General features: G+C 42.4%; 1 protein-coding gene across 1 annotated transcript; it reads left to right on the plus strand.

Annotated features, from left to right (window-relative positions):
* Nucleotides 1–740: 740 nt before the first annotated feature.
* On the plus strand, nucleotides 741–22107 carry LOC139659987 (CUGBP Elav-like family member 3). Its single transcript, XM_071538025.1, has 14 exons — nucleotides 741–1165; nucleotides 1974–2126; nucleotides 3661–3743; nucleotides 12092–12140; nucleotides 13187–13315; nucleotides 14073–14152; nucleotides 14889–15032; nucleotides 15756–15900; nucleotides 16325–16474; nucleotides 16734–16793; nucleotides 17819–17923; nucleotides 18744–18887; nucleotides 19239–19371; nucleotides 21329–22107. The coding sequence occupies exons 2-13, from the start codon at nucleotides 1982–1984 to the stop codon at nucleotides 19364–19366; spliced, it is 1362 nt and encodes a 453-aa protein (XP_071394126.1). The 5' UTR covers nucleotides 741–1165; nucleotides 1974–1981; the 3' UTR covers nucleotides 19367–19371; nucleotides 21329–22107.
* The last annotated feature ends 367 nt before the right edge of the window (nucleotides 22108–22474 follow it).

A 22474-nucleotide genomic window follows, 5' to 3' on the forward strand; every position in this document is an offset into this window, starting at 1 on the left:
GCATTATGAATGGATGCATTTTATGGTTTTTGGCATGGGTGGCTCTAGTGGGAATCAAACCTCTTACCCTGGCAGTTGTGCCATGCTCCATTCACAGAGCTATACAGAATTAAGAAGGGATGTGGTGTAGAAACCAAATTAGCTGTTAATGTGACCACTTGAGAAAACAGATAACTGCACATTTAGATAAAATGAGATCAACTTTATTGTCCCAGCGGGGGAATTTGTCTTGGATGTTATGGCAGCAGCACTAAAGACATAGAAACAGTATATGAAAACAGCAGTAAACATCAGCATATGATTAAAAACGCATCATACACACATCATTCAACCAATCCATTTTACATCATACATACATTGTTGGATAAAAAACAGACAACCAATTTACATGAGTGAATAAACAAACAAACAAACAAATACATAGAGGAGAAAGCAAGGTACTGTGACAGTGCAGGAGACAGGGATAAGGCTAAATCCTGTATTTATGCAACAAAACTCTTTTACCTATTCAACCTGCAACAAAATATAATAATTTCTCAGCGTCACTCTTGGATGTTTTCAACCCTCGGTGTGTTTTATGTAATGGCTTTAAATCCCCCCCTCCTGTCAGCACTGTCTGTCACGTTGCTGGTAGTTTGGAGACGCTCCCTGGCGGCAGACATCACGGCTTGTACAACCCAAGGGAGGGATGGAGCTGAGATGGACAGGGAGGGAGACACCGGCTTACGACGTCAAAGGAGTAGAGACACACACAGAGAGAGAGAGGACAACCAGCCAGATTGCCAATTCCCTCCAGTCTACTGAAGGGAGCCTCAATTTCAGCACATCACACCCCTTTTATTTAACAGAGCTGTTGTGAGATTTATTTATTTTTGTAGAGGATTTAAAAAAAAGAAAAAGACATTTATAGGGGGGTCTGTCAACAAAGAGCAGAAAAAACCAACAAGCAGATCCAGAAAAACACGCTCATGCCGGATAAAGGACCGTCGCTGGATTTGTTACTTGTGTTGCCATAGGGGGGGTAGGCCTAACTTGTTATAGGATTCAAAGAGGCTCTCACAGACAAATGAATTGAATAATTTAATGTTAATAACTAAATAATAGCGGGGGAAGAAGAAAGGCATCCACTGATTACACCGATTCGTTGCCAGGAGCAGAACCACAGGTATGAATTTGACTTTTTGTCTTTTTTTATTTTGGTAAATATGTGAAATCATGTTCAGGTCATTGTTGTTGTCACCCTGTCTTGACAAAGAGACCGTAGGGGTCTGTGTTGACACTGTCACGTTACTGGATGGGCTTCAATATGGGCAGCCTCAACCCACGAAGCATAGTAGGCTACAACAAAGGATTATGTTTACTATTATTTATTGCAATGAATTGAATTTTGTTTTTAATCTAGATTTTGTTAGCCATGTCTTAGCTCTACAGCGATGAATTATGATTATTGATTGATAACATCCGTGGCACGCTAAGAATATTAAACTTCTGAGATCACAATTTTATATTACCTACTACTATTTAATCCCGTAGTGTATTTTACAATCGTATTATAAAATATAGGGTGCAAAAAAATCTGTATTTAATTGCATACTAAGCCCCCTAACAGAAAACCACAGTGTTCCTTTAGGGACTTATAGCCTAGTGTGTCTATGGTAATCAACAGTGAGTTTATAATGGCCTTATCATACTTAAAAAGCATTTTTTTTTTTTAAATCTCCTATTGCATTATTATAATATTCCTACAAGATGTTATTTATATGTATGATAGTTTTGCTGTGATATCTGTAGAGTATCTTCCTAAAATCTATCTATAGCTATATAAATATAGCTTTTCTTCGTAAGGGTCGAGAAACTAAATTATTTCAGTCTGTACCAATGCCACCCATTGTCATTGGACCATCCCATCTGAATCTCATCCGCTGCCTCCTGTCCGCTCCACCTGACCGCCTCCTCTGTCCCTCCTCCCCCAGACTTCCCAATGAAGGAGGCCGACGCAATCAAGCTGTTCATCGGGCAGATACCCCGAAACTTGGAGGAGAAGGACCTGAAGCCCATCTTTGAACAGTTCGGGAAGATCTACGAGTTGACGGTGATTAAGGACAAATACACAGGGATGCACAAAGGTAAGGGAGGCTCAAACGTTTTCTTGTACCCCCATTTGATAAGATTTCCCTGGAACCCCCATATAGGACGAGTTCTGTTGTTGATTTAGTATATATTGCATTGTACAACCTGTCTGGACTGCATATGGGGAGACAGTGGTGAAAAAGAGATCTAAAATTAGAATAGCTGCTCTTATACATTCTCTAACTGGGATATAATTTCCAGTTAAATGAAACTATATTCCTCATTTTGCTGGGGACCCTCTGGAGCCCCTTTAGGAAGCGTTTGTGGGGCCCCAGACCCCATTTTAAGCCCCACTCATCTAGAAAAGGAGAGATCTGTTATGTACAGGTGGTGGAAAGGTTGTATCCATACCTATCCAAATAATCTAATCATGGATTTTGTTTGTATAGCCTCAGTACGAAGAGGTCTGTATCAAAATGCTACATTGCACTATCCATTTTGGAAAATGATCATTATACCTGAAGGAAATTGTTTAATATCTATGAAATATAAAGGATGGTGGCTGTTCAATATATCTGAAATATAAAGGATTTGCTCTGTACAGATGTTAAGATGTTAAGTTAAGTTGCCTACTATCCTTTAAAAAGCTGCAGAATTTGTTTTCATGTTGTGATATCAATCATTTCATCTACTATTACTACTACTGCTGCTGCATTTCAAATGGTAAACAGGCCTTTCTTATTTTGGAATAAAATGTCACATATATCCTGTATTCCAGATGGAGTAAAGCCTCCCAATATGGTTGCTACAGTGATCTAAGCTAAATAATAGTCTGTCAGGCTAGAGAATGTCATTTCTAATACAAATCTGATGGTAGAAAACAAAGGATTTATAAATTCATGTAATCTATCAATCATTTGTGAGGCATATAGGCCAGGTGGTATCAGTCCTTTTAACACCTATAACACCTATTCTGCATACATTTACATATTCATGATTTGTGGGAGCCCTAAAGGTTAATGAAGGCCTTTTTCTATTATGTGGGACTGCATACATTTTGCTCGAACAGCGTGATATTAAACAGTCATTCAGACCGCTTATCTATGAATAGTCTCCAGGTATTAGGATTCAGGATCTAATAATCCCATAGATCTCCAACACTATATGGACAACTATTTAACTATATGCCATTTGTTGATTTTATTATTAGTATTATTTTTTTGTCATTTTCATTTTGTTTTCCTTTATTTCATCAGGCAGGGCAAGCAAGCATAAATTCTTATTAATAATAATGGCCCGGTAAGAGGCAAGAGGCTTTTTTTTTTAGAAAATTAAAAGCAACGTTGACCAAGGCAGCTGCTCTTAAACAAAGTCAAAGCTCCTATATCTAATTCATAATGGAACAATAAACTCCAGCAGCATGTTTCGGCCTGCTGGCCTTCAGGCTAGAGAGCCTATTGATTAAGTTACAGTAACCAGGCACCGCCAACACCGACATTACGCATTTATAAATAGTGTATGCATCTGACATTTAAAATACATACATATACTGATAGCACGCTGATCTCTGCTGCCCCTCTCTGTCTCCAGGATGCGCCTTCCTGACATATTGTGCGCGTGAGTCCGCCCTCAAAGCCCAGAATGCACTGCATGAGCAGAAGACGCTACCAGGGGTGAGTGATCATCGTCGTCTTTCCGAGTCGCCAGAGATCCTCAACTGCTCACATGCATAAAGGGAGCAGAATAACTGGCATGCTACCTGAATGCACCACACTCACACAACACACACAAATACACACACACACACACACACACACACACGCACTGTGACACAGGAAAATCAACTCACTTTGACATGTGGGCCTGACTTCCCCTTTAGCTGATATGCTCCAATAAAGGTCAGGGGCTGCTCTCCTCCTATGTTTCATATGTGATGCATCCAGACGTATCCATCCAGTTAAGGTCTGAGTCATCCCGCTACATGTCACGGGTCGAAAGAGACAGCTATGAGGCATGCTGCTGGAGTGACTTTGCCAGCTCTTATTCTCTCTGATGTTTCTCTTCCATTCGCTCTCCCTTTCTCTCTCTCTCTCTCTCTGTCCCCCTCTCTCTCTCTCTCTCTGAATTCTAATCAAAGTTAAACCCAGCTTTATTAGCATAGCCAGGCAGCAGGTGTGCTGCCAAATGACATTTACTGAGCTAAATATGACATGACAGCCGCGTCTCTATAATAACACACTATATGAGAGACAAGGCGACAAGGCAAGGAATTATTGAGACGAGCGTGCTCCCAGACTCAGTGGTGTTCAGTCCGCTTCCTCTTTTGCTAACAAGGGTTTCCTTTGGGTTATTTTTGTTGAAATCTACATCGTTTACTTCTTTTTTTTGGGCTTTTTTTCCCCTGCCAGCTCATGACCATAGCATCTGAGAGAGTGAAGGAGCAAGTGACTGGTATTTGACTGTAGCAGGCAGGGTGTTGTTGAGACAGAGACAGTTGGTGGAGGGGCAGCAGCAGTAGAAATCCCATTATTAGCATGACAGTAGTGTGACCTGGCTGACCCCGCGGAGGGGATCAGCAGGCCGGTGCCCCACAGCTAAAGCCCTCTCTCTCCTGCCCATTTCCCCAGTGACTCTCCTTCCCAGACCCTCTTACCTCTAAGCCTTGTACGAGCATCCAGGAACAAGCTAAACCCTCCTGTGTTCCCTCGATCCATCCCTACCCCCCTTGCCAAAAAACATGAAAACCATCTTATTAGCTCACCCCCTCACACACACACACACCTTCACACACACACACACCCACGCGGACGAGAACGGCTTCCCACCCCTGCTACCAGCTGCGGTGTAATTGTCATCTAATTGCACCTGCACTGCCAAAGAATAATTAACTTTGGCATCTCAGGGCCGGGGCAATACAAAAGAAATAACATGAAAGCAATTATAGGACTGAGAGGAGAGAGCACAAATGAGAGCACACCTGAATGTAGAGAAAGCTGAAGGATGTCATTAACACTCAGCACTGCTGTTTTGTTTTTTTAGCGTTTCTTCTCTCTGCAGAGGAAACTGCTTTTTGTATTTTTTTTTGTCTTTCCGCTAACAATAGATGGAAGGGTGAAATGCATTTGTAGAAGGAGTGAAAAGAATTGAGGAAGAGGTGAAGAAAGAAAGAAAGAAAAATAGAAAAGAAAGAAAGAAAGAAAGAAAGAAAGAAAGAAAGAAAGAAAAATAAATAAGAAAGAAAGAAAAATAGATAAGAAAGGAAGCGAGGGAGGGGTGAACAGATGGTCGCATCGGAGTGGCACCTGGTCTTGTGTTTAATTTCAGGTGAGAGAGTGAGTCCGTCTCTTAAGTGCGAGGGGGAGAAATGGCGTCAAAAACACATTCAGCTGAAGGGGAGGGAAGAAAGCGAGAGAATGGCGGAGTTTGGGAGGGGGGGGGAACAAGCAGGAGAAATTTGTCAGATTCACTCTGAGAGAACGTGAGGGCATGGAGATGGGAAGAGAAGAAGCCAAGAATTAAAAAAACAAAACAAAAAAAAAAACCTTGAAGTTCGCTCACGAGCTGTACTCTCATTCTGTCCTGTTTGGACATCTTGTACTCTTGTCCCCTCTGTTCTTATCGGTCTATCTCTGTACTATCTCAGGCGAACTGAGTACTGTTGCCAGGCCAATGTGTCTGGCTGGTCAGCTGTTATGGGGCCGATAGAGGCAGAAACTTCCACACTATACCAGATTGAAACACGCCATTTTTTTTACAAACCACCTCCGATACTAAACTTCTACCTTTTGAACTCTAAATAAATGATTTAGAGCTCATATCTGCTTTTGTAGAGATGCCATATGTTGGCCCTCATTAGGAAACATCAGTAGAAAACACTCACTTGAATCACATTTCCACATTTAGAGCAAAACCATAGTAATATTTTATGTTTTCCTTCTTGGGTTGACATTTGAAATGTTGTAACTGTGTAGTAGTGATATTGTGTTTAAGTGAGAATGTAGCTGTATGTGTTTGTCTGCTTGTGTGTGTGTGTGTGTGCATGTGCAGTGGGGAGTGGGGGAGGGGAGGGCAGGTGTTCACACTAACATGGTTTAATGAAGGGTGTGTGCTTGTGTGTGTGTGTGTGTGTGCACGCATGTGTATGTATGAGATATGTGTTTGCTTATGTGTTTGCGTGCCCACGTGTGTGTGTGTTTCTACGCATCCAAAGATCTGGGCTGAAGTTGATTTGGTTTATGAGATCTTTGTTTGGACAGCAAGTCCGTTCTCTCAAGTTTCTGCGTACGCTATCGACAGTGTGTGAGAGTAAAATCTGTGCTGCTAGGCCCTCTGTATAAGCTGTCCATATGAGAGGAAAGAGCCCTCTTTGAGTGGAACATCTGACTAAGCCTGACATTTACTCAGCCATAAGGACTCAGACAGAGCAGACAGAAGGGTTTTATCAATAGTCTGAAATAAATGCATAGGCTAATAATAGCACAGGCCCAGATGCTTTTTACACAGGATATAGGAGCTTGTATCTGGCGTGGTTCCTTGGTTAATGATGTTAATGATATTACAGTACTGGAATACCACATTTTGTTCTCTTAAAGTTTTAGCAAACATGCTGCTATAGATACACATGGCCCATCTGAGTTCTTCTAGGACACAATTAACTTATTAGCCGTAGCACTCTCTTTCAGCCTTAAAAATGTATTTGATCTTTGCATTTTAGTCTTTTTACACTGAAGAGAGACAAGTATGTGAAAGCTCTCATGGTTAACATCATGACAATCCTGCAAAACCACAAAATAGATGCTCAGATTCGGTTCGCTGGTGATCTAAAAATATGGCGTTAGGATGTGAACGGGAGCGTGTAACCCGCCAACGTGCGATTTCATGTATCTGAGTGGCGACAATAAGCAGATAAGCAGGGCCTCCATATGTAGCCTATATGTTCATGTCAGTGAGTTGGGGGGACGACGGCGATGATTAGTGCATCTCTGAGGGAGCCCGTTCACTTGATGGATCTATCTGGTGTTAAGTGTGCATTGGTGCGTTTATTCATTTACATATGTATGCATATGAATGTGCGACGGGGACGTTACAGGACGGGCAGCGCGGAGGGAAAGGGCCCGGCCTCCGTACGTCACTCTGGAGAAGACTGTGATGATGAATGCAGATTGGATTTATAGGAGTGGTAAATGGGTGTGAATTAGAGAGAAATTGGATGAATGAAAGGGGGGAGAGGGGTGGAGGGGGTGGAGGGGTGTGAGAAAACGAGGGTGTGGGGGGAGGGGAGGAAGAAATGAATGAAAGTTTGACATAATGAACAGTGGGGGCAGAGGGGGGGGGGGGTGGCACTGAGGCAGTGCGTTTATCAGCTTAAATACAGACATCTGTTACAGAGAAAGATTGTGTGTTTCGGCAGGGGGGGGTGGGGGCACGAGTGTGTGTGTTGAAAGGGGCTGTTGCCTTAAAACTCATTAGGCTCTTTGAACTCTGTGGCACAGGACTAGTGTGAAATCTAATGAGCATGCATGTGTCTATACATAGATTGCAGTGTGGTGGAGTTAAAGCGAGTAAACCATAGCCCAAATAAAAGAAAAAACGAAACTAGGACATGGACCCTATCTGTACACACACACACACACACACACACACACACACACACACACATACACACACACAAATCTGTCCATGATTCAGTTCTTTTCCCCCTCTGCTCCACTGAGTATAGTCAAACAACACTTGACATGAATATTTAACAGCTGGAAGAGAGGAAACAATTGAGAGTCAATGCTTGAGTGTTGTTATAAATTTACCATTTGATATTCAGTTTCTCCACTTTGAAAGATTCATTTTTTTTGTCTTCTGACAATAAAGCTGAGCATCAGGTTCAAACTCTTGGCTTAGTGTTTACAACCTCTCACTAGAGAGAGTATCGGATGCTGTGGCAGTGCATGACTAGGAGGCAGCAAGCACTGGAAGCAGAGGGGGGATTGACTAGGAAACAGCATTGACACTGAAGACTGGGTCATTGATTACAGATTATTGAACTGTACAGGCGTAACGCTGTCAGTCTCTTTGTGTTTGATTGATTTAGTGACTGGCTGAATACATGAGAAGGTGCAGTTTCTCCACACGGCTCGCTCTGTGTGTCTGCCTGTGTGTGTGTGTGTGCATCCATGTGTGCATCCGTGTGTAGAAGCATTAACAGAGCGTACTTGTGCATCTCTGCTTTTGTCCCTGCCTCTGTTGCTTTGTTCCAACTCTTTGTGCGAGCTCGCGCTCATCTGTGTCTATTAATCTCTTTCTGCTTTTTTTGTTTATGCCTGTGAATATAACAATTTCCACCTGTGATTCTTTCCCCCGGGTGAATTCACAAGTGTGTCCCAGCGTAAGAGCGTTTGTGATGAGGATGGAGAAGCGAGGGAGCAGAGCGGAGACAGGAGAGGAGCGGAGGGGGAGGGGGGGGATGGGATGGCAGGTTGATTATGGTCGCAGGTCTCGTTGCCTGGAGACGGCGGGGACGAGGGATGCCAGGTTGCTAGGCAACCGGCACGATGCAATGACCAGCGCTGTGTGGTGGAGCGGAGGGGAGGCGAAGAGGGAAAATTGTCTTTGTGCCCCCCGCCCCACCCCACCCCACTCCCCCACCCCCTCCCACCCTCTCCTACCTCCCTCCTGTAAATGTTCTTCAAAGAGCAGGAGAGATGGTCTCTGCTGATATATTTACCATTCAGAGTGGCTGCTTTTCAGGGCAGACAAGCAAAATGGAGTGAAATTGGAGAGAAAACAGGCGACAGAAATGTGTCTCCGTCACACAGCGGCCTGGTATAGACTTAACAACATGGCAGGGTTGAGTGGAGGGTATAGAGATTATCAGCTGCTCTGTGGTTCATAATAGAGAGGGGAGAAAAATGTGATTATCAAGGCTATAGACACTCCGACTGTGAACGACCCTCTATCTAAAACACATTTAGCCCGCCTTAGTAAATCAAAAGTGGGTTTTATATGCGTTTACATGGGAGCGAGTGCGACCTGTCTGTGTATATGGATTTTGATGGGATGGGGTCAGGCATTATAGGGAAGGGGTCGAACTGTGATTTGATTGGATAATCTATGGATTTAATATCTCATAATCCTAGCGAAATCCCCCGTGGCATCACAGAGCGAAAGATTAACTATGTGTGGATGTGTGCTCATGTCGCTGTGACCAAGAGAGTGTGTATACATGAAAGCCTGCCAGGAACAGACAATGTATGTGTGTGTGTCTACGTGAGAACAATTTGTGTTTATTTAGTCGGAGGATGATTGTATATAATATCACTGTGTGTATTTGCAGTGAAAAAAAAATGGCAAAAACACACTGGCAAAATGGTCTGTTGATAGGGCAGGTTTTGCCTGTGTGTTGTCTGTGCACAGTATGTGACTGTGTTTTTGTAAACAAGCCTAAGAGAGATAGAGAGAGGAAAGGGGAGGGGAGGAGCAGGAGGAGGAGGGGAGAGAGCAAATTACTGTAAAGTGTGTGTTAGTGGTTTAGGCTTAGAGGGAGATATTTTTCTCTCGGCTCCTACATCTGCTCTCGAGGCAGCGCCAACATTCAACAGGCACGAACCCTCATCCTTTTGTTTTTTTTTTGCGTTTTCAGCGTCTTTCCCTTTGTCCCCCCCCCCCCCCCCTTCACATGCACATCTAATCCCGCTATCTTTCGACCTAGAAGTACCCTTTATCCTCCTCATTTGTTTTTCACCCCTCTCCTCCGCACGTTGTTCAGGGCAACCTTGTTTACCTGCTGTGGGTTCTCATCACAGGGTTGTCATGACGATGGCAATGTGAGCGCAGACTTCGTCAGAGGAGCGGGGCTGGTTGCCGTGCCGATCTGAAGTGGCACAGCCTTGATGGCCTCCCCTTCTCACTGTTCCCCCTCTTGTATATTCTAATTCCAATCTCCTGAGCCATCTGCTCTGCTTCTCCTTATCACAACCGCCGCGGCCTCGCTGTTTGTCATTCAACAGTGCTTTACGGGAAATATGGGCCCCGGGATTTTTACAGTCATCATTCAAACATGTCATACTGAACGACCGGCTTCAGGTTGTTGCAATAATCGATTTCAGTTCCTAGGGAATGCAATACATTAAACATGGTATTACCTGATAAACTGTCTTGTTTCTTTATACTGGAGTAGGACCTTTCATAATAACATGACATGTGCCATTTGGTGAATGGTTACACCTTACAGTTCCTTGAGTGTGTAATTTATTTTATATTTTGGCATGTGGCCCCAGTGAAGATAATGACTGCAATCAAATAATTTAGCATATAATTTCATGATTGAGGAACTTTGCAGAATATTTGTGTGAGTACAAAACCCCCACCATCATTTAAGCATAAATTACTATTTACTGACTGCAGGGGCAGATGCCTGTGTTTGGCTGACTGATTGGAAGATGGTTTTGAGATGCTGCTCCTCCAGCCACTCTGTCATCCTATTAATTGGCGTAATCAATTGGACACTCTCCATGAGGGGACACAGGGGCCCTTTGCACCGGCCGCTGCTGGTGCCCCAGCCGGTGGTACGGGTGGCGGTGGTGCGGAGACGCCGGTGTTTGTGCATGCTGGTCCTGGCAACAGAGCGTGGCCGCGGCACCAATCAATACTGTCTCCTGGTGACTGATCACAGCGGATCAATCAGTGGCGGAGGATCAGTGACTGGCTGAAATGTCACCGGCTCCATAATTAAGACCTTCATTAAGCCACAGTTAACAGAGTGTCACTCTGTTGTTCTCCACCCCCCCTCCACCAACACCTCCACCCCCCCACACACACACCCACCCGCGACACACACATCCCCCCTGCCTCTCTCCTTCCCTCCATACACTCCCTCCCTCCCCTTAATCCCCCTCAATCCCACCCATCTCCTTTTTCCCTTCTCCTGTTCTTCCTTTTCTTTATTTCAGTACCCACTGTTTCTTTTCACTGCTGTGCGCTATACATTTGAAAGAGGAGGCACTGATGTGTGCACATTTTTATATAGGGATTTTGTCAAATAATGGGGGACAATTGTGGAGAAGTAAAAAAAAAAAAAAAGTCATTTCAGCAGCTTGGCTTTTGATGAATTATGGAAAGGTCGCCTAATTCCCTCTCTCTGTCAGATGTTCTCTCCTTCTCTTCCTTCGTCACTATTTCTTGTTTTTTCCTCAGATTTTATTCGTTCCTCTCCAAGCCTCTACCTCTCCTCTGCCTCTCCCTCTCTCTCTCTGTCAGGCTCAGAATCTCTCACTAGTCTAATGCCGCGTGCTCCTGTAATCCAGATTAGCCGGCGAGTGTTCTTAATCTTATCACTTCCCCAATCCCGCGTGGGTGTGTGCTTTTCCTGGTTTTGTGTGATAGGGGGAGAAGGAACGATAGAGGGCAGGATTAGAACAGAGTGATTCTGAGAGAGAGAGAGAGAGAGAGAGAGAGAGAGAGGAGGGGGGGAATAAAGAGAGAAATAGGCTGCACAAACTGTGAATGCAATATCACACATATCAGTGTCTCCCACAGACAGCAGTAGAGTTGGCAAAAAAAAAAAATAAGGAATGGAGAGCAATTAGTGGGTGAATGGAAGCGGCTGATTGGAAGACAGCACTTGAAAGAACAGGTCACCCCACATCACACCCTGTCACATGACTACAATGCACACGCCACATTCAGAAACATTCACACATGCATAACACATACGTCACTATTATGTCATGTTACTGCACTAATGCCATACACACCCACGTCTAACTGTGTACATAGGCTACATACATATGAATATAATCTTTTGTAATTTAAGTGTTAATGTAAATAAAGCAGCAGTGGCCACATTTTGATTATGTAAAATTTCACGTTTTTTTTCAAGGTTTCATAGGTTTTTCTTTTTGACGTATAAATCCCATTAATTTCTCATGTGTGAATACTGTTTTCCTGCTTTTGTTGTACTGACTGATCACTTCCTTGTTGTGTATGGAAACTGTAGAGTGACCGTGCCGTGTGGCCTCTCTTTTTCCAGATGAATCGCCCAATCCAAGTGAAGCCGGCAGACAGTGAGGGCAGAGGGGGTAAGAGACACCTGTCCCCACCCAGAACCACAGCACCTGTTCAAACAACACCTTCACAGTGTTCAAATGCCACCTTTACACACACACACTGCCAAAAATGTCCATCTTAACAAGTCATTTAGTCTAGTACTGAGGCTTAAAATTGTTGTTTTCCTCAAAACAACCGAATAAATAAAACAATTATAGTAATAATTTCTCATTTTCAAGTGACAATATCTTAGATTAAGGCAGATCGCTCCACCAGTATCAAAATAATGTTGATCTACATTCAAAACAATTTGAATTATCTCTTCCCACTGGTAGATTGTGTCACTTGTCTTAAGAAAAATACAATTCTAGGGCTCAGTATGAGATTTAACGACTTGTTTGGATCGATGTGTTGCTGCAGTCTATTTACACCTGTCCATCACACACTGTGTACGGCCTCAACACAAAACCTCTACATGCGTCATGTCTCAGCTTGAGTGCCACACCGCTTCCGCTGAATTTGAACAATGACTTTCACTTATCCTGAGGTTGAAAATCCACCTGCCCCAACGCCTACACAAATCAGTTTCTCTCTCTGCGGACGAAGCCTCCCCCTGCTACTCCAAATATTCACCGTTTGCGAGTGTTACTATGAAACAGCGACGTGGTTTATAGTTTGTACTGTTTTGTTAGGGACTTAAGGACGGGGACAGACGGAGCTGCTTCTCTGACAACACAGAGGGTGACAAACATTTGAGTCACCGCCAGATGCTGTTTGTGTATTGTAATATCCATGTTACTGCACTCTGGTGGTTCTCTGAGGCATAGCAGGATTGATGTTGAATCATCCCGGTTTGTAGCTTGTAGATAATTTGCTATCAAACCTACATTTCTGCTATTTGTGTATGTATGGTGACATAGCACTTTCCCCTTTTTTGCCCCTTTCTTCTTTCTGCTGGCATCACCTGTCCCCCAACACAACTGTTCCCACCCTTTCCCTCACCTGATCTCTCACATTATCCATACATTATCCTCTTTTCTCCCCCCCCCCCCCATCTTGGCGACCTCCTTCCCCTCAGAAGACAGGAAGCTGTTTGTGGGTATGCTTGGAAAGCAGCAGGCGGACGCTGATGTGAGGAAGATGTTCGAGCCGTTCGGCAGCATAGAAGAGTGCACGGTCCTCCGCGGGCCTGACGGCACCAGCAAAGGTAATGTCACACATGCATCAAGAACATACACACACCCACACACACTCTCCACTGAGAGAAAATTACCCTGGGTAATTGGATTACCCAAAACCTATGAAAATTGTTGGCATTAAATTCATATTTGGCCCATTGTAAGTGAATGGAATGATGATTATCTTGGCACGAAGATGATCTTGGGAAATCCAGGTTTGCACTTAAACCTCACACTCATCAATTTCCAGTACACAGACTCTGACAGAACTGTCCTGTAGCCTGTTTGAAATTACTGCAATTTGAATTTAGAACATTTCAGTAAAAGTGGAATTTACTTAATGTTTGTATTTTAGTCGACGCCTAAGAATGAAGCCTCCAGCAGCTTTACATTATCATCACGTGAATGTAAATTACCGTTGTCAGTAACAACAATGCTAATGATATTCGGCGTGTAAGTAGGTCCAGTGACAATTCAAACATAGATGCTAGATTTCTCTGTGTTTGTTGTATGAGGCATGACTAATGGTGCAATAGGTTTTATGGGTCATGGCTAATGATGCGTTTGGTGGTTTTACGGGCTGTGATTGATGAAGCAATGAACGTTTTGTGGACCATGCTTAATGATGCCACAGTAACTGATGGAGCATTGGATGTAAGATGGCTCTTAATGTATTTTTAAAGGGAAGCAGTTCCTACACGCTGTGTGTGTGTATGTGTTAAGGGCGCAGGTGCTTGTGTGTGTGTTCGTGTGAGGCCGCATTTAATGGTGTGTCATTCCATGTAGGTTGTGCATTTGTAAAGTACCAGAGCAATGCAGAAGCCCAGGCCGCCATCAACGCTCTGCATGGGAGCCGTACTTTACCAGTAAGCCCCCTCCACACACACACACACACACACAGAAACACACACAGTTACACCCACTGTTACACCCACGGTTGCACGTACACACACAGTCACACACATAGTCAAACACACTCATACATGTGCACACACACACACACACACACACACACAGACTCGCACACAATTGCTCCAAACCCAGTCATTTAGACACTTAACATGGTGACTCAGCTAATAGTCACCACTTCTCCTTTCTGTCCCCCTCCTCCACACAGGCATACACACACATTACACACACATTACACAAGCCGCACACACACACACACACACACTACATTTCAGCCACAAGAGAGGACAAAATGTTTGTGAAATGTCCTCATCTCCTCCTCCCTTTATTCTCCTGTAGGTCATTCTGCAGTGTGGGTTAGATTGTCTATATTAAAAGAAACACAGATAACAAAAAAAATAGACAATTTTAATCAGTTTTTTGTGATATTTTATGTATTTCTTTTATTTGAGCTTTATTTTTTTCTGGTCACTATCTCATATATCATGTTGGAAATAGCTGAAAACTAAAACGATGCAAACTGCTGACAAATTGTTGAGCTATTGTCTCTCCTAACTTCACCTTTAGACTGAACTGTGTCGTAATATTTCCATCCGTTTCCATCTCGCCTCGCCCTCCCGCGGCCCGCGGCAGCGTGAAAATCAACGGACGGATGGAGTAATGATTTTTTTCTCCCCCCGATTCCCTCTGCAGGGCGCCTCGTCCAGCCTGGTGGTGAAGTTCGCCGATTCGGAGAAGGAGCGAGGGATCCGGCGGATGCAGCAGGTGGCCTCTCAGCTGGGAGTCATCAGTCCCATGACCCTGCACCTCGGGGCCTACAACGCCTACACACAGGCCGTGAGCAACACACACCACACACCACATACACACACACATGTACACAGGGCCACCAAGCAGGGTTTGGGTCAATCATTAATTCCAGTTCAACTGAGGAATTGGAATTGAAATTGGAATTTTAAAAACCAACTGAAAACAGAAGTTGAAATTCTGTGAAATTCCATGTTTTTTTCTTGTTTTTTTTTCTTACCACATATCTGAGATTACATGTAGTGTTATATGTTATCAATACTGAATATCATAAAATATTAAAAGGTACCTTCCAGGTGGTATTTGATGCATAACATGTAATCATTATACATACATTATGATTAAATGGATTTGTTTAACTGTCTTTTATTTGATTTATAATGTTTGATTTATAATGTTTAGCAAGTCAAGACAAACTCTCTTTCCTGTCATTCCAATTCAATTCCAATTCTGTTTCCTTAGAGCTGGGTGCAATTCCAATTCAAATTCAAATTCCATCTCCTGGTATTCAATTGGAATTGCACTCAATCGGTCAATCAATCAATCAGTCGGACATATATACACATACACAGGTCCACCGTTTCAAATTCCTCATGCACGTAACTATCATGACATGATAAATAGAGGTGACTTTCTCTGTTTTCTGTCTCCCTTATTTCTACCCTCTCTGTCTCTCTTTCTTCTTCTCCTCTCCTTCATCTTCCACCCCCCTCCCTCCCTCCCTCCCTCCATCATGTCATCTCCCTCCTCTAGCTGGTGCAGCAGCAGGCCCTGGTGGCCCAGTCGGCCTACCTGTCTCCCGTTGCCACGGTGGCGGCCGTCCAGATGCAGCAGCTCGCCGCCCTCAACCCCAGCAGCATCATTGCCACGCCGATCGCATCCATCACCCCCTCCTCAGGTAATGAGAGGCGGAGATGTCTGCCGCGGCTCGCCTTGATTAGATTTCCAGCTTGAAATATGGGCGTAGATGTACACAGACAGGTGGACCTAAGAGGACAAAAACAAACATCTATTTTGTACTGTTTTTTTCAGCCTGTCATGATGTTAGCCATGTTAGCTTTTACAGATAAGGCAGAAAAGACAGTAAGATGGCAAGAATGAATAACTTGGTGATGCTAACAGGCATTAAGACAGACTGGTAGCGTCACTAGCGAGTTACCTATACCCTGCAAATACCTGGATATCCTATATTTATCTATGTCTTACCATGTGTGCTCCATATTCTGTATTTCTGCTTTTAATTATACTGTCGTTTCACATCAGTCTCAAGTAGAAAGAAAGTGACTTTATGATAAACAAACATGCCTTAAAAATGTGTGCAGGTACCAGCACCCCGCCCTCCATCGCAGCCACACCCGTTCCTGCTCTGCCTCCACCAATCGCGGTGAACAGCTATCCCTCTGTGCCGGCTCCACCCAATGGACAGTCAGCCACCGAGGCCCTGTACACCAACGGGGTTCATGCGTATCAAGGTACGATACTGCACAGGAGCTAGATTAGGAAGTAAACCATGTCTGTACTGTTGTCATGAAATAGTCCTCCTCAATTTCATGGGCTGCCTGCTTTGTTGTGCAGTAGCGAAGGTCTGATTAAAGAGGAAATGAAACAAATGAAAGCAGTAGGTTGAATCAAATGTTAATTGGAGCATGTTGATGTGCCCCAAATAGCATTTAGCATTTTGTTTGTTTTGGCGTATAGCAGTTGGTGACGATGTGTTTTACCGTGCCACAGCTCAGAGTCCAGTCCTGGACCCCCTGCAGCAGGCTTATACAGGCATGCAACACTACACAGGTGAGGCCACCGCACTGTGGTGGACGGGTCTTTCAATGCAATACGTGACGCAGCAAATTCTGTAATAAAATGCTATTTATTTATGGTTACACATTGCTATGTACATGTATTACTGCCACCACTACTACTACTACTACTTCTACTACTACTAATAATAATACTAATAGGAGAGGGAGATGAAGAAACTTTAGAACGATCAGGAATATATATATAATCATTATTAAATACTATATTATACTATGGTAAGCTTTCTAAATTGTATATTTGATTGTTTGTATTGTATGATCTATTTTTTCATGTTATTTTGTTATTATAGTGAGCGTATGTCAGCACTTTACTACACTGAACACTCGATATAACGCACATTTGTGAAGGGTTGGGTAGGTAAAAATGTTTTTAGTTACCTCATAAATACTGTAATAAACTGAGATTACCTAAACTCAGTAATGTGTTCTGGTTAATTTCAGATTACTTTGTCATATTTGAGGTACACATAAGAAAAAGTGAAAAATTACAATGTTCAGGGAATTGATTTCAAGTTGGCATACAAACACAAATTCTATTCTGTGCCACATTTATAAAGATGTACAACATGTGCCACCATATAAATGGCCTTCTGTGTTTCCTGCTTCCCAGAAGTAATCCTTAAATTTTTCACAAGTGTCTGTAATCGGAATACATTATTTTTCAGGTAACGTAGCAGAATACCGTTAAATTTCTTTCTGTATTTATACCCTTGCAAGCATTCCATTACTATCCAACCCTGCGTGTATAACGCAGGGAATTTACATCCATATTCATAATATGCACATTAGTGTTTGAATAAAACTCTATGTACATAACCTCCAGTGCTATAGAATGAGTCATACATCACAAAGTAAACATCATGTCCCAGTTTCCGTGTGTTAAAGCAAATGCGTAGGTGGGAATCCTATTGTGTCAGATGTTCTTTCAGCAAAGTAATAGTTTGCGGCTCGCTCTCCCTCACCTTTCCTCTCCGCTCACCTGTTCCTCCTCCCCATCAGCCACCTACCCAGCTGCCTATGGCCTGGTGGGACAGCCGTTCCCCCACCAGCCCACACTAGTGGCTCAGCAGCCGCAGCAGCCACAGCAGCTGCAGCAGAGAGAAGGTACGCTTATCGTAACATGTATGTGTGATCTGTGTCCTGCTTTTTCCTCTTTTTTGTTCTCCATCGAGGCCCATGTTGGAAACAAGTGTTTAAGTACGCTTTTATGTGTTATCCTCTGGGATGTACTATACCAATAAAGTCAATCAATCAATCAATCAATCAATCAATCAATCAATCAATCAATCAATCAAGAGCTGTGAACCGAAACACTGTGGATCAGTTTTAGAGAAGAATCATTACCTTATTATAACCTCACATGCTTCAAAAAGTATCTAATTGTTTTCAATTGTTGTTTTTCACCTTTTTCAAACTGTAGATGTCTCACTCTTGAATTCAACTTTATGATTTCTTTTTTGAATGATACTTTATACTCTTGCCCTCAAATTGTCCTCACCAAGTGAAGGATGTTATTTTGGATTTTTGATGACAATATACTCATTTTTTTTTTCAAGATTTTAGTTTTTTTTTAACATGCAGCTGTCATTCATTTCTAATAGGAAATGACTGTTTACTGACTTTTCCTACTTTTTTGCGCTCTTGATCACATCCTCACAAATCCATGTAGGCTAAACAGAATGAAGAGGTGTTACATTCGTGTTTGTAGATGATCGTTTTGAGTAGTATCTCATGCTGTAGCGTACGTCAGTAATTATAATTTCAACTGAATTTAAATTCTACGTGCAGTACGTCAGCATTACTATTCTACAAGTGCTTCCTCCACATTGCAGTTCCCACTTTCCCACTGTGCGGCTGAGTCAGCCCCCTAACCTCTTGTCTCGTCTTGTCTGATCGTATCCGTCTCTCCTCCGTGTCTCTGCAGGTCCGGAGGGCTGCAACATCTTCATCTACCACCTGCCGCAGGAGTTCACTGACTCAGAGATGCTGCAGATGTTCCTGCCCTTCGGGAACGTCATCTCCGCAAAGGTCTTCGTCGACCGGGCCACCAACCAGAGCAAATGCTTCGGTGAGTCACAGAGACGGTAATGGAAAATGGTAAAGTTAATGTCCAATTATTGCTGCCTTATGGCTTTTATGGACTTCATACTTTCATTCTGATGTGGGAAAAGCTCTATTTTAATTTTATATATGTCATTTTGATGAGCTTTTATCTAAAGCACCTTATTGTTCCATGAGTGCATACATTTTTGGCATTTGTTGTTCCCACTGAGCTATACAGGACCACATGCTTTAATAAAGTATTTTCAAAAAACTCACCAGGCTTTACTGTGTTTATTTTGTTCTGTTTTTCCAGAGGGAATGTCCCCATATCATGAAGAATTTGATTTGATTCTTTCCTCTGTTGTCTCCTCTTCAGGTTTTGTGAGCTTTGACAACCCCTCCAGCGCCCAGACTGCCATCCAGGCCATGAACGGCTTCCAGATCGGCATGAAGAGACTGAAGGTGCAGCTGAAGAGGCCCAAGGACGCCAACAGACCTTACTAAAGGAGGTGAGTGGAGAGACAGGAAGGGGGGTGGGGAGGGATTGATAGACAAGACAGACAGAGGGAAATGTGGGGGGAAGTTAGTGAAACAGAGTGGATGTAATTAGGAACTCAGTCTTTAAATGATTGTCTGTCTTTCAGCTGGAACTGAACATGTCAATAACCCTAGATTAACTTGAATGAGGTGACAGCTTTCTAAAAGTAGCACCAGTTTGAAATACATTACAAATTACAGTACAAGGATCAGAGGATACCTGTCTTGTTTACATGTGGCTCCTCGTTTATCTTGCTCAATACTGTGCTTGAGTGACAGGCGTGTTTATTATTCAAAAGTAGATTTTACACGATTCAATGTACTATGTAACCAGTGTTCTGTGATAGGGCTGAACGCAACTACTGTTCGTCATTAATTTTTATTTTACTTTTCATTTATTGTTTTTGTGCTGTGTCATATGCCATTTTTCCTGAAAAAAACATCACACCACTCTCAAGACTGTCCTGTCCATACATATATCGTGGAGACTGCGTCGCTATGGCTACGGTTGCCTAGCAACCACTAAAACCTCCCCCTTCCTCTCACTGCGTTGTAAGTTAATTGGCCTGTGTTGGTTGCTGTGGCGATATTGCCTGTGATGGTTGCCATTAGCAATTTTTATTTTGGGCCGTTGCCTTGATTCACCATGCTCAACTGCATGGCGAGTTACTGTGGCGACCATGAACTGTGTTTGGTGCGTTGTGAGTTTCCTCTTATTATTTTGTCCTGGTTTTAATCCTTGCAAACACTGATCAATAACTGTCACTTTACCTCAGAATTTGTAAGCAACTGATTATCATGACATGCTGTTTTTTGTAGTCCTATAAAAGTTGCATTGCTAAGAGCAAAATTAGCCTGTTGGTATTTTCTAGTCCATCAAATATGGATACAGTAGAATTTTTTGCTTTTGGACTTTTTGCTTTTGCTTAGTTTCCTTTTTGTTGTCTGTCATGATTATCATTCTTACATATCCCCTATGTTTAGTTGGTTGGTGTAGTAGTTTCGGTGAGTGCGGGGTTTTTGTTTGGTTGTAACTCAACTCCAAGTGATTTTGTGCCTGAACTTTGTTTGGTTTTTGTGAGACTGAAAATGTACCGAACGTATCCCTGTAAGTGGTTGACAAGATAGTATAATTGTGTGTGCGCGTGTCTGTCGGTCTGTGGGGGTGCAAGAAAAAGAGAGAAGTCGTGTGCATTTATTCTTGTGCGAGTGTTTTGTGTTGAGTAGATTTGAAAAAAAAAAAGAAAAAACACTTGTGTGTATGTAAATGTGTGTGTGGTGTACCAAGTGAGACACTAACCTTTTTCTAGAAGGTTTTGGGTAAAACTGTATGGTTAATGTGACACGTGCTGCTGGCTGAGGAACTGCATTCCTCTGTAGGAATTCTGGGTTACCAAGAAAGTGAAAAAAAAATAAAATACACAAAAGTACATCATGTCTCTTATGCAGCCACCTGCATTCCATAAGTATAATTCACTCCAAAAACAGTGAATCTCAAATCTTACTTTCCTCAGATACTACAGTTTGGTGAATGAAATGGTCTTGAATGCCATTAGAATAAATTAAACAAATTCTCATTCAAGGAATTGTGTTCCTTGAATGGCATTTAAATAAATGGTGAGTTATGTACAGACTCAAATACTTACCAGAATTCCTACTGTGCATGTTCTGAATTAATTTGCCTGCCAAAAGAGATGAGAAACTATTCCATAAGAACGTGCATACACTTGCAGCAGTATGGTTGTCACTGTTTGAGTTGCATGGACACTAGTTGATTATCAAGATTTTCCTGAGGGATCAGTGCAAGCAGTGTGTATTGCAGATACCACTCCACTTCCAAAGACTTAACTCAGTATGTGTGTTTTATCTGTGTTGTCCGGTTTAAAATATTCTGTTTTTTATTTTTCTCTTCTTCTTCTTCACCTCCAGGGAAACGTAAAGAGTTCAATCAAGAAACCACTTGGGATGTCCCAGCCTTTTGGTTGTTTGATCAACCGTATAGCACAGGAGCAACACTTCACAAAAACAATATCACGTGTATGTGCTTAAAAACAGCAACAGCAACAACAACGTCAACAACAGTAATATCAACGACAACAAATACAGAAACAACCGAAACGGCATCCGCAATATTGGAGGTGTCAAGTGCTCCAGAGTTCATACCATTCCACAGCTGGATTCATTTATATTATGTACATACTCTATTGTCAGCAACAAGATCTACATGTTAAGAAAAAGCATATCACTGATGTTATTCTACTGAACAGGGTTCTACTGTATAGTGTGATTTGTCGTCTATGGCGTAACAGAGAAGGCCAGTCTACGCGGAGGGAGGGGAGACAACATTGAGAAAAGAAAATACTATTCTGTATGATTACCATTGGTAATATTGTTATGTAGAGTTAGTTTTATTATTTAAAAGTAAATTAAAAAACATGGGGTAATTAAACTGGAAGAGAAATGGATTTCCTCTCACTGTATATACATTGGTTGAAAATGGAGTTAAAGGACTAAAAACTTCATAAGTTAAGATTCTCTGCTGCCACTACTTTTAGCATTGACATAGTGGGAGGAAGGGCTGGGAATTTTTCTATCTTGATTTTTTACGTTTAATTTATTTGGTAATCCAATTGATGAGGGGGAGACGTGACAATTTTTTTTTTTTTTAATTTCAGAAAATAGAGGGTTCCTGCGGTCTTCAAGACAATGAACACACTTATTGTAGAGTTTTTAATTACATAAATGTACTTATGGAAGTTAAAAAAAAAAACATTATAATGTTTCTTTATTTATTCTCTACAATCGCTGTTTTAAAACATATGTCTTTAAAGAAAATAAAGTACAATTTAGAAAAAAGATGTTTGTGTGTGCATGCACTGTCTGTTTAACATAATCATATCTAGTGATTCACCCCAAAATGGCCTCTTTCCTCAGAGTGATTTATCAAATGGAAATCTAAAATGACATTTCTTTAGTTCCATCTCTTTAGACAGAAAACACAAAGGCTGGTCAGTCAGGCTGTCTGACTCAAAACAAGTCATCCAGGGGGTTTGCTGCTCTCTGTAGGGCCTAAGG

The sequence above is a fragment of the Centroberyx affinis genome, unplaced genomic scaffold (assembly GCF_046629955.1).
Source record: "Centroberyx affinis isolate AG114_WGS23_722 - 3 ecotype Tasmania unplaced genomic scaffold, CSIRO-AGI_Caff_v1 ptg003185l_1, whole genome shotgun sequence".
Taxonomy (NCBI): domain Eukaryota; kingdom Metazoa; phylum Chordata; class Actinopteri; order Beryciformes; family Berycidae; genus Centroberyx; species Centroberyx affinis.